The sequence below is a fragment of the Ranitomeya variabilis genome, chromosome 4, assembly GCF_051348905.1.
Source record: "Ranitomeya variabilis isolate aRanVar5 chromosome 4, aRanVar5.hap1, whole genome shotgun sequence".
Classification (NCBI taxonomy): domain Eukaryota; kingdom Metazoa; phylum Chordata; class Amphibia; order Anura; family Dendrobatidae; genus Ranitomeya; species Ranitomeya variabilis.
The window spans coordinates 724,687,294-724,703,646 of NC_135235.1; the positions used below are offsets into that span (position 1 = coordinate 724,687,294).

At 41.4% G+C, this 16,353-nt stretch overlaps 1 protein-coding gene across 1 annotated transcript in view; it reads left to right on the top strand.

Annotated features, from left to right (window-relative positions):
- LOC143766679 (uncharacterized) overlaps positions 1–16,353 on the top strand; it is a 59,789-nt gene that overhangs the window by 17,297 nt on the left and 26,139 nt on the right. The window contains exon 7 of the mRNA XM_077254531.1: positions 4,331–6,175. Within this exon, the coding sequence (XP_077110646.1) occupies positions 4,331–6,175 (1,845 nt within the window). The remainder of the gene's footprint in view (positions 1–4,330; positions 6,176–16,353) is intronic.

Sequence of the window (16,353 nt, forward strand, 5' to 3'; positions counted from 1 at the left end):
ATGGTCACAGAGGTGTTCTGAAGCCACTCCTCTGTTATTTTAGCTGTATGCTTAGGGTCATTGTCTTGTTGGAAGGTGAACCTTCGGCCAAGTCTGAGGTCCAGAGCACTCTGAAAGTGGTTTTCATCCAGGATATCTCTGTCCTTAGCCGCATTCATGTTTCCTTCAATGACAACCAGTCGTCCTGTCCCTACAGCTGAAAAACACCCCCATAACATGATGCTGCCACCATCATGTTTCACTGTTGGGATTGTATTGGGCAGGTGATGAGCAGTGCCTGGTTTTCTCCACACATACCGCTTAGAATTATCACTAAAAAGGTCCATCTTTGTCTCATCAGACCAGAGAATCTTATTTTTCATAGTCTGGGAGTCCTTCATGTGTTTTTTAGCAATCCTATTGAAGCATGCCAAAAGTAAAACAAAAAAAGTTTTTAAAAATATAAAAATTCAAATCAGCCCCCTTTCGCCCATTCAAAATAAAACAATAAAAATAAAATCAAACATACACATATTTGGCGCCGCTGCGTTCAGAATCGCCTGATCTATAAAAAAAAGGATTAATCTGATTGCTAAACGACATAGCGAGAAAAAAAGTAAAAACGCCAGAATTATGTTTTTTTGGTCGCCGCGATATTGCATTAAAATGCAACAATGGGCGATCAAAAGATCGTATCTGCATCAACATGGTATCATTAAAAACGTCAGCTCGGCGTGCAAAAAAAAAGCCCTCACCCAACCCGAGATCACGAAAAATGAGACACTACGGGTATCGGAAAATGTCGCAAATTTTATTTTTTAACAAAATTTTTTTTTTTTTTTTTCAAAACATAGATAAAAAAGAACCTAGACATGTTTGGTGTCTATGAACTCGTAATGACATGGAGAATCATAATGGCCGGTCAGTTTAGTGAACATAGCAAAAAAGCCAAACAAATAACAAGTGTGAGATTGCACTTTTATTTTTTAAATTTCACCGCACTTGGAATTTTTTCCCGTTTTCCAGTACACAACATGGTAAAATCAATGGTGTCATTCAAAAGTACAACTCGTCCCGCAAAAACAAGTCCTCACATGGCCATATTGATGGAAAAATAAAAAAAGTTATGTCTCTGAGAAGAAGGGGAGTGAAAAATGAAAACGCAAAACTGAAAAAGGCTCCGGGGGTTAATTAAACCCAGCTGCCCTCCAATGAAGGCGTAGAACCATCTCAAGGAGGATCGCAAGGAAATGGACAGCATGGGACTTATATATGAGTGTCTGAGCAAAGGGTCTGAATACTTATGACCATGTGATATTTCAGGTTTTCTTTTATATTAAATTTTTTAAAAATTTCTACATTTCTGTTTTGTTTTCAGTCAAGATGGGGTGCAGAGTGTACATTAATGAGAAAAATGAACTTTTTTGAATTTACCAAATGGCTGCAATGAAACAGAGCGAAAAATGTAAAGGGGTCTGAATACTTTCTGTACCCACTGTACATTTATTCACGCCTGCAGGAGATGTGTTGGCATGGCTCGAGCCCTGGTTTCATAGATTCACTCCACGTCATAAATTACATTATGTTTTCATGTTTTCAATCCTAAATACCGTATATACTCGAGTATAATTTTTTTTTTTTTATCGCAGTAACAGCATATGGGGCAAATGACTGTATGAAGCATCTTTTGGGCCATAATCGGCATTTATGGAGCATTACATGGGGCAAATGACTATGGAGCATCTTATGGGGCCATAATCAGCATTTGTGGAGCATTATATGGGGCAAATGTCTGTATGGAGCTTCTTATGGGGCCATAATCAGCATTTGTGCAGCATTATATGGGGCAAATGACTGTATGGAGCATCTTATGGGGCCATAATCAGCATTTGTGCAGCATTATATGGGGCGTATTTTGTATGGAGCATCTTATGAGGCCCATCATGAACTGTATGGAGCATTATATGGGGCTCCTGATTCAATATGGATATTCAAAAACACTTAACCTACTGATGTCTCAATTAATTTTACTTTTATTGGTATCTATTTTTATTTTTGACATTTACCGGTAGCTGCTGCATTTTCCACCCTAGGCTTATACTCGAGTCATTAAGTTTTCCCAGTTTTTTGTGGCAAAATTAGGGGTCTCGGCTTATACTCGAGTATATACGTTAATTCGGATTGTGCAGTAATCTCTCCTGAAATGGGGGCGCTAATACTTTCTCTACTCTTCTGGTCAGGACTCATAGTAGCTCCAGTAGTCCACCATAAATGAGTGCAACTCCGGTTTAGTGTTGGAGTTCTCCCCTCATACCTATGTTGTTGTTGAGGATGTAACTTTTCATTCTGCATGATAGTTTGATTATGGTGGGATCGGCCTGCCTCACTTACCTCAGTCTGTAACTCCCTGGTAGTGTTTAGAAAAAGGTTTCAGTTACCAAATATCTGAGATCTAAATTTAAGATCCCTCAGCTCTGCACTATTATAAAAAGTTCTATTTAAATGTCTAATATTTCTTCTTGACATTTATCTGACAGAAAATATTGGTCCTTACGATAGTTTATATTGCTTAGAGCCACCGAGTCCCATACTCCAATTACTCCAGAGAAGTTTCACCATTACTCATTTTTTTTTCCTGAGGATGATTGTTCAGCTTGATCATTTCAGTAGATGTGTAATTGTCTATAGTCACAATATTGCCCATTACCCTTTAACTTCTTTAACCCCTCTACATGGATTTGGACTTATACAGAGACCCCTAGGCTTGAAGCCCAGTGTTACCTACTGTTCTATGGAGTAAGATGGGAAGAAGAATAGACAGATAACCTTGTCAGAACCTAGAGGCCAGAGAAAATACTAACTCGGGAGACATAAGAGTAGTCAGTAAACAGGCCGGGGTCACAACAGGAAACAAATACACAAGCTGGGAGCTGAGCACAGAGGACTGAACTAGAGGAGATCAAGGCTGTATCTGGCAGATTCCGGCAATATGCTTCAAGCTGTAGTAAGGTGTGGGGCTTTTGAAGTCCAACTCTGATTGTCCAAGGTGTTCGCAATCTCAGACGGACATATTGCATGTGCTTTGGCATTGTCCCAGATTGTCCTCCTATTGGATTGTAGTGTTGAACTGCATTGGAGTGGTGTATGGGTACGTTATCCCTAGGGATCCATTGATATGTATATTAGGGTATGTGGAGGAAATATTAACTGACAGTACGACTAAAATTGTAATTGCAAGATTATCGTTTGCTGCAAGGAAACTGATTGCAAAATATTGGGTTAGGGAGGAGCCTCCGTCCAGACGTGAATTCATTGCTCAAACGAACCACATAACTGAGCTTGAGAAAAGCATTACACCAGGAGGGACAAGCTGAATTTCTTCCATAAATTATGGCAGCCGTGGTTGGATAGGATTAATTAATGTTATACCAGTATATAGTATTATAGAGTACAACTTATGGTAAACTGGAACTCTGTTTGATATTGTCAACTATGGACAAATTATTGTTTGCTCCTGATATCGTCTCCATCGGGGGTTAATTTACTGTAAAACATAAAATGAGTATGAATGAACATGTGATCTGTTGTAAATATCATTAATACAAATTTATCTGATTAAAAAATGTTTGGTGCTTTCCAATTGGCTAAAACAGGGAAGAGATTACTGCAGCTGAATATACACACACCCATACTGCCAGACTGGATGGTACTACAGATACCAGGCACCCTAATCTTAGTGGCTGGGAAGAGCCTGCACCGCCAAGAGCTTCTGGTTCGAACCCCACCTCTGTTACCAGCATCGCCTGCAGAATTAGTAAGCCGCGTCTGGTGTCCGAAGCAGATGTTGCAGGAGCAGATCGCAGAGGAGATGGGGCACACCATTTGCAGAATCCCTAATATGACAAAATTGCAGAAAACCAGATCTGATGAAATCCTTATAAAGTGACTCCATTTTGTAAATTATAACCCTCAATAAATTAATCTATAGGAATAGTGACTATTTTGACTGCACTGCAGTTTCCAGATATGAGCATGCGCAGTGGATGTTGGAAAGTGAAAACTGTAAATGTCCCAAGTTATTACCCAACACATAGTGCCCAGATTGTGCTCCAGGAGATACACATGCCGTAAAATAAGTGGTTTCTTCTCACTATAGTAATGCCAAAAGCATGGATGCTTAATGTGGTTTTGAGCACAGTCTAGTAAACTATAAACTGTCATTGTCTTGGTGAATAATTCAATAATTTTGCATAACTTGCCATTTTTACAGACCGTTTAAGTAGAAATGTTCAAAAATATAGAATTCAAGGATATTTTATTCTAAAATAATAATTGGTTTTATTCTTGGCAGATGACCGTACCAGGAGATCAGCAGGACAGCCGACATCTTCAATGTTTAAATCAGATAATCTTGAGATCCCACAGAATACAATTGAAGTGAATGCCATTACTCCAAATATACCATCATCCCTTCACAGCAAAGATCTGTCATCTGATCATTTGGAACAGGTCCTGTCTTCTGATTCATTACCTAGTACTAATGAAAATCAAAGTCACAAAATAAGCATTAAAAATCAAACTGCTCCTAAAGAAATGAAGACATTTTCATTTTCAGAATATGGAAATAGTTTTCCCCTAGAAAAGTCTTTTCTCAAGCAACAAAAACTCCACAAAGCAGACAATAGATTTTCTTGTTCCAAGTGTGGGAGATGTTTTAACCAGAAATCAGATTTTGTCAGTCACCAGAGAAGTCACACAGGGAAGAAGCCATTTTCATGTTCAGAATGTGGGAAATGTTTTATTCGAAAAGCAGATCTTGTTACCCACCAAAAAACTCACACAGGGGAAAAGCCTTTTTCCTGTTCAGAATGTGGGAAATGTTTTACCAGGAAAGCGAATCTTGTTATCCACCAGAAAACTCACACAGGAGAGAAGCCTTTTTCCTGTTCAGAATGTGGGAAATGTTTTAACCACAAACCAAATCTTGTTAGCCACCAGAAAACCCACACAGGGGAGATGCCTTTTTCCTGTTCAGAATGTGGGAAATGTTTTCTAGATAAATCAGGTCTTATCAGACATCATAGATCTCACACAGGGGAGAAGCCTTTTTCCTGTTCAGAATGTGGGAAATGTTTTCTAGATAAATCAGGTCTTATCAGACATCATAGGTCTCACACAGGGGAGAAGCCTTTTTCCTGTTCAGAATGTGGGAAATGTTTTCTAGCTAAATCATTTCTTGTCAGACATCATAGATCTCACAGAGGGGAGAAGCCTTTTTCCTGTTCAGAATGTGGGAAATGTTTTAACCACAAAGCGAATCTTGTTAGCCACCAGAAAACCCACACAGGGGAAAAGCCTTTTTCCTGTTCAGAATGTGGGAAATGTTTTCTAGATAAATCGTTTCTTGTCAAACATCATAGATCTCACACAGGGGATAAGCCTTTTTCCTGTTCAGAATGTGGGAAATGTTTTACCAGGAAAGCGAATCTTGTTATCCACCAGAAAATCCACACAGGAGAGAAGCCTTTTTCATGTTCAGAATGTGGGAAATGTTTTAACTACAAAGCGAATCTTGTTAGCCACCAGAAAACCCACACAGGGGAGAAGCTTTTTTCCTGTTCAGAATGTGGGAAATGTTTTACCAGGAAACCGAATCTTGTTATACACCAGAAAATCCACACAGGAGAGAAGCCTTTTTCATGTTCAGAATGTGGGAAATGTTTTAACCAGAAATCGAATCTTGTTAGCCACCAGAAAACCCACACAGGGGAGAAGCCTTTTTCCTGTTCAGAATGTGGGAAATGTTTTTCCAGGAAAGAGAATCTTGATAGCCACCAGAAAACCCACACGGGGAAGAAGCCTTTTTCCTGTTCAGAATGTGGGAAATGTTTTTCCAGGAAAGAGAATCTTGATAGCCACCAGAAAACCCACACAGGGGAGAAGCCTTTTTCCTGTTCAGAATGTGGGAAATGTTTTAACCAGAAATCAAATCTTGTTAGCCACCAGAAAACCCACACAGGGGAGAAGCCTTTTTCCTGTTCAGAATGTGGGAAATGTTTTTCCAGGAAAGAGAATCTTGTTAGCCACCAGAAAACCCACACAGGGGAGAAGCCTTTTTCCTGTTCAGAATGTGGGAAATGTTTTGTGAAGAAACCATCTCTTTCTATCCACCAAAGAATTCACACAGGGGAGAAGCTTTTTTTAAGTTCATAATTGTTTTTATATAGTCACATACAAGTGCTTCTAACTAAATGAGAATATTATCAAAAAGTGAATTTATTTCAGTTCTTCAATGCAAAAAATTAAACTCTTATATTAGTCATTACAGAGTGATCTATCTCAAGCGTTTATTTCTGTTGATGACTATATCCTACAGCCAATGAAAACCCAAAAGTCATTATGTCAGTAAATTAGAATAAAAACACCTGCAGTGGCTTCCAAAACGTTCAAAAAAGGTCCCTTAGTCTGTTTCAGTAGGCTCCACAATTGTTATGATCCTGGTGGTAGGATCTCAAACTGACCTGACACATATACCCTGAATATATTAGACAAGTTCTGGGGATGTGGAAGCTATACTGACCGCAATCCTGATCCTATCCAAACACACTAAAGGCAGCTGTGGAGCGTTACCTGAAAACCTAGACGCCTCGTCACAGCCTAAGAAACTGACTACCCCTAGAGAGAAAGCAAAGACCTCACTTGCCTCAGAGAAATATCCCCAAAGTTTTAGATAGCCCCCCCACAAATAATAACGGTGAGTTAAGGGGAAAACACAAACGTAGAGATGAAACAGGTTTAGCAAATGAGGCCCGCTAATACTAGATAGGTAGATAATAGATAGGTGTCTGTGCGGTCAGTACAAAAACTATCAAAAAATAAACCACGCAGAGAATACAAGAACCCCCACACCGACTCACGATGTGAGGGGCGCACTCTGCACCCCAGAACTAACCAGCAAGCGAAAAATCACATAAAAGCAAGCTGGGCAGAACTCATCATATACTGAGAAACGTTTTCAAGGAAATTATGAGAAGATGAACAAGCAACCTTAGCTTCTCATAGCAGAAGACTGGTCACAAGGAATATTCAGGAGAGCACAGAATCAAGACTGAATACACCGACAGCAGGCGACAAGTAAAGGTCCAGGTGAGTTAAATAGCCCAGCCTAGCAGGAAATGAAACAGCTGAGCCCAGCCAAGACCAGCCATATCGCTAAAGGCCACCAGAGGGAGCCCAAGAACAAACACACAGTACCACTCATGACCACAGGAGGGAGCCCGAGAACGGAATTCACAACAGTACCCCCCCCTTGAGGAGGGGTCACCGAACCCTCACCAGAGCTCCCAGGCCGATCAGGACGAGCCAAATGAAAGGCACAAACCAAATCGGCTGCATGGACATCGGATGCGACAACCCAGGAATTATCCTCCTGACCATAGCCCTTCCACTTCACTAAGTACTGAAGCCTCCGTCTCGAAATACGAGAATCCAAGATCTTCTCCACCACATTTTCCAACTCCCCCTCGACCAAGACCGGAGCAGGAGGATCAACAGAAGGGACCACAGGCACCACATATCTCCGCAACAATGACCTATGGAACACATTATGAATGGCAAACGATGTTGGGAGGTCCAAACGAAAAGAGACAGGGTTGAGGATTTCCAAAATCTTATAAGGACCGATGAAACGAGGCTTGAACTTAGGAGAGGAAACCTTCATCGGGACATAACGAGAAGACAACCATACCAAATCCCCCACATGAAGTCGGGGACCCACACGGCGACGACGGTTATCAAAGCGCTGAGCCTTCTCTTGGGACAAAGTCAAATTGTCCACCACATGGTTCCAAATCTGCTGCAACCTATCCACCACAGAATCCACCCCAGGACAGTCAGAAGACTCAACCTGACCCGAGGAGAAACGAGGATGAAAACCAGAATTGCAAAAGAAAGGTGAAACCAAAGTAGCAGAACTAGCCCGATTATTGAGGGCAAACTCAGCCAATGGCAAAAAGGTCACCCAATCATCCTGGTCAGCAGAAACAAAACATCTCAAATAAGTTTCCAAGGTCTGATTAGTTTGTTCAGTTTGACCATTCGTCTGAGGATGGAAGGCTGACGAAAAAGACAATTCAATGCCCATCTTAGCACAAAAGGACCGCCAAAATCTGGACATAAACTGGGATCCTCTGTCGGACACAATGTTCTCCGGAATACCATGTAAACGAACCACATTCTGAAAAAACAGTGGCACCAAATCGGAGGAGGAAGGCAGCTTAGGCAAGGGTACCAAATGGACCATTTTGGAAAAACGATCACAAACCACCCAGATGACAGACATCTTCTGAGAGACAGGAAGATCCAAAATAAAATCCATGGAAATATGCGTCCAAGGCCTCTTCGGGACAGGCAAAGGCAAAAGCAATCCACTGGCACGAGAACATGAAGGCTTGGCCCGAGCACAAATCCCACAGGACTGCACAAAGGAACGCACATCCCGCGACAAGGAAGGCTACCAAAAGGATCTCGCCACCAAATCCCTGGTACCAAAAATCCCAGGATGACCCGCCAACACTGAAGAATAAACCTCGGAAATAACTCTACTGGTCCATCTGTCCGGGACAAACAGTCTCTCCGGTGGACAACGGTCAGGTCTATTGGCCTGAAACTCCTGCAACACCCGTCGCAGATCAGGAGAGATGGCAGACAAAATCACCCCCTCTTTGAGAACACCAGTCGGTTCAGAAACTTCCGGAGAGTCAGGTACAAAACTCCTAGAAAGGGCATCAGCCTTCACGTTTTTCGAACCCAGAAGATATGAAACCACGAAATTGAAACGAGAGAAAAACAGCGACCATCGAGCCTGTCTCGGATTCAACCGTTTGGCAGACTCGAGATAAGTCAAATTCTTGTGATCCGTCAGGACCACCACACGATGCTTGGCTCCCTCAAGCCAATGTCGCCACTCCTCAAATGCCCACTTCATTGCCAACAACTCTCGATTACCAACATCATAATTCCGCTCGGCAGGCGAAAACTTTCTTGAAAAGAAAGCACATGGTCTCATCACAGAGCCATCAGAGCTTTTTTGCGACAAGACAGCCCCTGCTCCAATCTCAGAAGCATCAACCTCGACCTGAAAGGGAAGAGAGACATCGGGCTGGCGCAAGACAGGAGCCGAAGAAAACCGACGTTTCAACTCCTGAAAGGCCTCCACGGCCGCAGGAGACCAATTCGTCACATCAGAACCCTTCTTGGTCAAATCAGTCAAAGGCTTCACCACACTAGAAAAATTAGTGATGAAGCGACGGTAAAAATTAGCAAAACCCAAGAACTTCTGAAGACTCTTCACAGATGTAGGTTGAGTCCAGTCATGAATAGCCTGGACCTTGACTGGATCCTTCTCGATAGTAGAAGGAGAAAAAATAAAGCCCAAAAAGGAAACCTTCTGGACTCCGAAGAGACATTTAGAGCCCTTCACAAACAAGGCATTGGCACGCAGGACCTGAAATACCATCCTGACCTGCTTCACATGAGACTCCCAATCATCAGAAAAGACCAAAATATCATCCAGGTACACAATCATAAATCTATCCAGATACTCTCGGAAGATGTCGTGCATGAAGGACTGAAACACAGAGGGGGCATTAGAAAGCCCAAAAGGCATCACCAAGTACTCAAAATGGCCTTCGGGCATATTAAATGCTGTTTTCCATTCATCGCCCTGCTTTATGCACACAAGATTATACGCTCCACGAAGATCTATCTTGGTGAACCAACTGGCCCCCCTAATCCGGGCAAACAGATCGGACAACAGTGGCAAGGGGTACTGAAATTTGACTGTGATGTTATTTAGAAGGCGATAATCTATACAGGGTCTCAGAGATCCATCCTTCTTGGCCACAAAAAAGAACCCTGCACCCAAAGGGGACGAGGACGGGCGAATATGTCCCTTCTCCAAGGACTCCTTTATATAACTCCGCGTAGCGGCATGTTCTGGTACAGATAAATTAAAAAGTCGTCCCTTAGGGAACTTAACTACCAGGAATCAGATTTATGGCACAATCACAATCCCTATGAGGAGGTAGGGCACTGGATTTGGGCTCATCAAATACATCCTGGTAGTCCGACAAAAATTCCGGGACTTCAGAAGGAGTAGAAGAAGCAATTGACACCAAAGGAGCATCGCCATGAATTCCCTGGCAACCCCAACTTGACACAGACATTGCTTTCCAATCCAGGACTGGATTATGAGCCTGCAGCCATGGCAGACCCAACACGACAACATCATGCAAATTATGCAACACCAGAAAGCGAATCACCTCCTGATGTACAGGAGCCATGCACATGGTCAATTGAGTCCAGTACTGAGGTTTATTCTTGGCCAATGGTGTGTCATCAATTCCCTTCAGTGGGATAGGGAATTGTAAAGGCTCCAAGATAAAACCACAGCGCCTGGCAAATGACAAATCCATCAAATTCAGGGCAGCACCTGAATCCACAAAAGCCATAACTGAGTAGGATGACAGAGAGCAAATCAAAGTAACAGACAAAATGAATTTAGGTTGTACAGTACTAATGGTGACAGACTTGGCAACCGTTTTTGTGCGCTTAGAGCATGCTGAGATAACATGAGCAGAATCACCACAGTAAAAGCACAACCCATTCTGACGTCTGTGGTTTGCCGTTCAACTCTGGTCAGAATCCTGTCACATTGCATAGGCTCAGGTTTCTGCTCAGAAAATACCGCCAGAGGGTGCACAGGTTTGCGCTCCCGCAAACGCCGATCAATCTGAATGGCCAAAGACATTGACTCATTCAGACCCGCAGGCGTGGGGAACCCCACCATAACATCTTTAAGGGCTTCAGAAAGACCCTTTCTGAAAATCGCCGCCAGGGCGCACTCATTCCACTGAGTGAGCACTGACCACTTCCTAAACTTCTGACAATAAACCTCAGCTTCATCCTGACCCTGAGAGAGAGCCAGCAAAACCTTCTCTGCTTGGTCTACCAGATTTGGTTCATAATAAAGCACTCCAAGCGCCAGAAAAAACGCATCAACATTTAGCAGTACAGGATCTCCTTGCGCCAGAGAGAATGCCCAATCTTGAGGGTCATCACGTAACAAAGAAATAACAATTTTAACTTGCTGAACAGAGTCACCAGATGAGCGAGGTCTCAAAGAAAGGAATAACTTACAATTATTCTTAAAGTTCAAAAACCTAGATCTATCTCCGGATAACAGCTCAGGAATAGGTATTTTAGGCTCTGACATAGGATTGCGGACTACATAATCCTGAATGCCCTGTACCCTTGCAGTGAGATGATCCACACTAGAAGACAGACTCTGAATGTCCATATCAGTAGCTGCATTCAGAACCACCCAGAGATTAAGGGGAGGAGAGAGGCTAAACACAGTGCAGAGGAAAAAAAAAATGACCTTAGGATTTCTCTTCTCCCTCTTCTGCTGCATTAACACTTTGTGGCCTGCTGTACTGTTATGATCCTGGTGGTAGGATCTCAAACTGACCTGACACATATACCCTGAATATATAGGACAAGTTCTGGGGATGTGGAAGCTATACTGACCGCAATCCTGATCCTATCCAAACACACTAAAGGCAGCTGTGGAGCGTTACCTGAAAACCTAGATGCCTCGTCACAGCCTAAGAAACTGACTACCCCTAGAGAAAGCAAAGACCTCACTTGCCTCAGAGAAATATCCCCAAAGTTTTAGATAGCCCCCCACAAATAATAACGGTGAGTTAAGGGGAAAACACAAACGTAGAGATGAAACAGGTTTAGCAAATGAGGCCCGCTAATACTAGATAGGTAGATAATAGATAGGTGTCTGTGCGGTCAGTACAAAAACTATAAAAAAATAAACCACGCAGAGAATACAAGAACCCCCACACCGACTCACGATGTGAGGGGCGCACTCTGCACCCCAGAACTAACCAGCAAGCGAAAAATCACATAAAAGCAAGCTGGGCAGAACTCATCATATACTGAGAAACGTTTTCAAGGAAATTATGAGAAGATGAACAAGCAAACTTAGCTTCTCATAGCAGAAGACTGGTCACAAGGAATATTCAGGAGAGCACAGAATCAAGACTGTATACACCGACAGCAGGCGACAAGTAAAGGTCCAGGTGAGTTAAATAGCCCAGCCTAGCAGGAAATGAAACAGCTGAGCCCAGCCAAGACCAGCCATATCGCTAAAGGCCACCAGAGGGAGCCCAAGAACAAACTCACACAGTACCACTCATGACCACAGGAGGGAGCCCGAGAACGGAATTCACAACACACAATCATGAGGAAGACTGCTCACTGGACAGATGTCTAGGAGGCAGTCATTGACACACTCCAGAAGGAGGGTAAGCCACTGTAAAATATTAGTATTTTAATGATAAAAAAATATAGATTACTTAACATATGCAGGTTCTAACTAGCAAATAGATACTCTGTATATTGAGGGACTGAGTTATTCTGAGGATTTTGGCTGATACATCTGTTCTCTGTTTGTCAGAACTATAGGGCTTTTGTCAGAACTGTCAATATGTGGCTATTTGGAGATAGTAAATGGTTCTTAAAGGTCACAGGCTATATGCTTAAGCATTTCAAAATGAGGTAATGTACAAATAACTAATATGCATATTCCGCAAGTTACTAGTGTTCTTCTAATATGGTAGAGGCTATGAACATAGCGGCAGATCATCTTATGTTGTTATGAGACAGGAAAAATAGAAACCAATGTAAGTCTATGGGTCAAAATAGTATATAAGCCGACCTAACTCTTGTTCAGGAGATCTCTCATACTTTACCAATCTCCAACCCGGACCATATCAACTTCATGACCATATGTAAGAACCACTGAATGCTTGTTTTCTCTTTTATAATCTAATACTTATTTTTGGGTGCTATGAACTTACTTTTCTTCATTTTTGTAATCTCTTTTTGAATAAACATTAAACAAGATTTGTTTTATCCACATAATTCAATATTGCGTTCCTTTCTATCCTCAGCGTGCTCTTACTTAAAAAAAAAAGGGAGAAAGTGTTATTTTTTCTAACATTTTGGGGAGCCCAGCCAAATCTGATTTATGTGCTATTTTGGGTGGATTCCTTTTGATTGCACACAGGGGGAGGAGAGCTCTGCTAAGCACCTGTTGTTCAAGGCGCAGGAATTCCACTACAGTATTTCACTTCTAAGGATCAGACAGAGCCTACAGAGGCGTGAAGATTTGTGTCTCCAACCATAAAGAGCTGCAAGTGTCCCATCCAGGCGGAGGTCTGAGGAGTCAGTAAAGGTACGGAGGACCATCCATTGACGGATGGATCAATCCACTAGAGGAAAAGACATTCCATAGGTGAGAAAATGGATTTTATTCATGATTATTCTAAGAAAAGTAATATAGAGTTTAAGTTTGTTCATAGCCATACAGATTCACAATTATGGTCCAGTTTGTATAGCCAATGTGAAGCAGAGAATCTTAGGATTGATCAGAGGTTTTTCTCAGTAAAACAAGTTACAGAGAAAGCTTCAAAATGTCATGTACATGGTCCAAGTGTACAATAATTTAGTCTTTGAGAAAACTGAAACAAACACATAAAGCATGTACTATCACACAAGACATTGGTCATACTGACACCCACGGTAACACCCAAGAGTCTGACGGGGATTACTTTGATTGTCCAAATTCTTTGATATTGTCAGAACATAATGAACAATTGGAAGATCAAATTGATACTCGAGCAGAATTATTGTCCAAATTGCACCAAGATATAAAAAAGGCTTCTGTTGTTACACGATCAAACAGGAAGACAATGCCGCATCATTTGTACCAGACACACAAAATCCAGATGTTTCAGTAGAAGATTTACAAGCAGATGAACTACAACAGAAAAAATTCCATGACAGAGCAGCACAAATTAATCTGAAAATACACGATCAGTTAATGAAAATTGTAAAAGACGTTCCAAACTTCAATGACAAGATGGATGCCGTTTATAGTGCGGACATTTTTGAATCAAACACAGATAAGTTCAATCTTAATGATGAACAAAAAAATAAGATATTCAAAGTATGGTTACCCTCACATATGGGAAAAAGGTTACAGACCACACCCAGATTAAATGATAATGAATTGACACAGCACAAAAGAAGACAGACTTAGACAATTAATACTGTTTACGACTGGCGAAGCCAAGCCTAAAATTGATGTTCTGGAAAATGTACGAACTAATATTAATGATGACCCATTTGCATTTTTGGTAAAATTTGAACAGGCCTTTAGAATGGTGATGGATCTTAGGCGTCATCCGGAGCCAACATCCATGATCAGATTTTTTGTAAAAAAGTTCAAATATTTAGATCCTGCCTCAGAGCAATTGGCTAGTGCTCAGCCATCATTGCAAGAAGCAACAGTTTTTATTGACTAAAATAGCTGTAGTTCATGAGAAAGAAGTCAGCTGAAACCTAGACCCACAAAAACATCCAAGAACAGAGATTACATTGATCATAGAGGTAAAAATACTACACAAAGGAACAATACCCATTGTTATTTTTGTGGTATACCTGGACACTTAAAATGGCAGTGCAGAAAATTCTTGAGAGCAGAATCAGAGACAGGTACACAAGGAACAGGTAAGCTTGGAAGGGAAAATGGACTCATGCCAAAATCATCCACCAAACCTTCTGCACCTCCATTACATTCTTCTGCACTCACTCAGACTGACAACAGACAAACGCAGTCACCGTATGCGCCATTAATCAGACAGATCAGAGAGATGACAGTGAAGGAGACTGAGTCCAGGGACAGAATTCCAAGTGCTTTTAATAAGGACATTGGTCTTCTCCCATCTCCTCCATCTTCTGACAATCACAGACTACTCCTACACCCCATCCATTGGAATTTGTGACTCGTTACATTGGATGACTGTGGAAGACCATTTATCAATGGAAATTTAGCAGGACAGAATGTTGTATTTCTTATTGATACAGGAGCTCAATTAAGTGTTACAAATCTTGATTTGAAGCTACAACCAGATTCACCAGTTTGTACTATTGTTGGTTTTAGTGGAAAGGTGGAACTAAAGCAACCTTGGTTACCAATGTGACGTTGGAAATACCTAGTTCTTTCAAAACAGGAATTGACATTTGGTATTGTCGTGATCCTGAGAATATACTTGGCACAGATTTTGTGCAGAAATTCGGATGGGTAGTCGATCTAGGAAATCAAGTGATCTGGAAAGATTCTAATGGTTGTAAACCTGTAGTCATTGACCCTAGTGATTATAGCCATGTTGGAAGTATTTGCTTAAATGATGTTGTGTCAACAGATCATTTGTGGCCTGAAACTGGTGGGGATGAGGTACTGACAGAAATTGTACAGCTTTTTCCTTTTCTTTGGGCTCTGTTCAGGAATGAGGTTGGTACAATGAAGGATGTTGTTGTAAATGTGGAAGGGCGAGATCTTCCACCACAACGTCAGTATAAATTGCCTCCAGAATCAATTGATTCTATGTCAAAGATCATACAGGAATTGTTAGATCAAGGTGTCATCCGAAAGGCTAATTCTGTAAGTAACAATCCTTTGTGGTGTCCTGAAATCTGATGGTTCTTATCAAATGATATTGGATTTGGGGATGTTTACCAAACATACTCCCAATGTAGCACCCATTGTTGCAGATACCCATGACATGATGGCAATGCTGAATGCAGAGGCAAAATACTTCTCTGTACTGGACACCGGTAATGTTTTTTCAGTATACTTCTTGAAAAGAGTTGTCAGTACAAGTTTGCATTTACTTTCTTGGATGAACAATATCTGTTTTGTAGGTTATTTCAAGGAGCACATTTGTCACCTAGTGTTTTCCATCAGGCGTTGGAAAAGGTATTATCTAGATTTTCTAGGCCAGATTGTATTTTGCAATATGTTGATGATATTCTGTTGTCTACTGAGGATAAAGAGTCACATGTTTCTCTTCTGACAGAATTGTTTGAGCTGCTGCATGATGCAGGGTTGAAATTGAACACCAAAAAGGTCAAATTGATGCAAACCGTGGTCAGGTTTTTAGGAGTTTTGTTGAGTCCAGGAAAAAGACAGCTACTGCAGGAAAGAATAGAGGCAATTACTTCTCTACCAATTCCAACATCACACAAGGCATTGTGACATTTCTTGGGTATTAGGGTTAGAACTATTCAAGGGACTTCATTGACAATTTTGCAGACAAGGCCAGACCTTTGTATGATATTTTAAAAGGTGAAAATAGTGATTACTTTGGTCCTTGGGGTGATGAACAACAAACTTCATTTGAACAATTGAAAATGAATTTACAAAAGTCACCTGCTTTGTCCACAGTAGATCCTTTG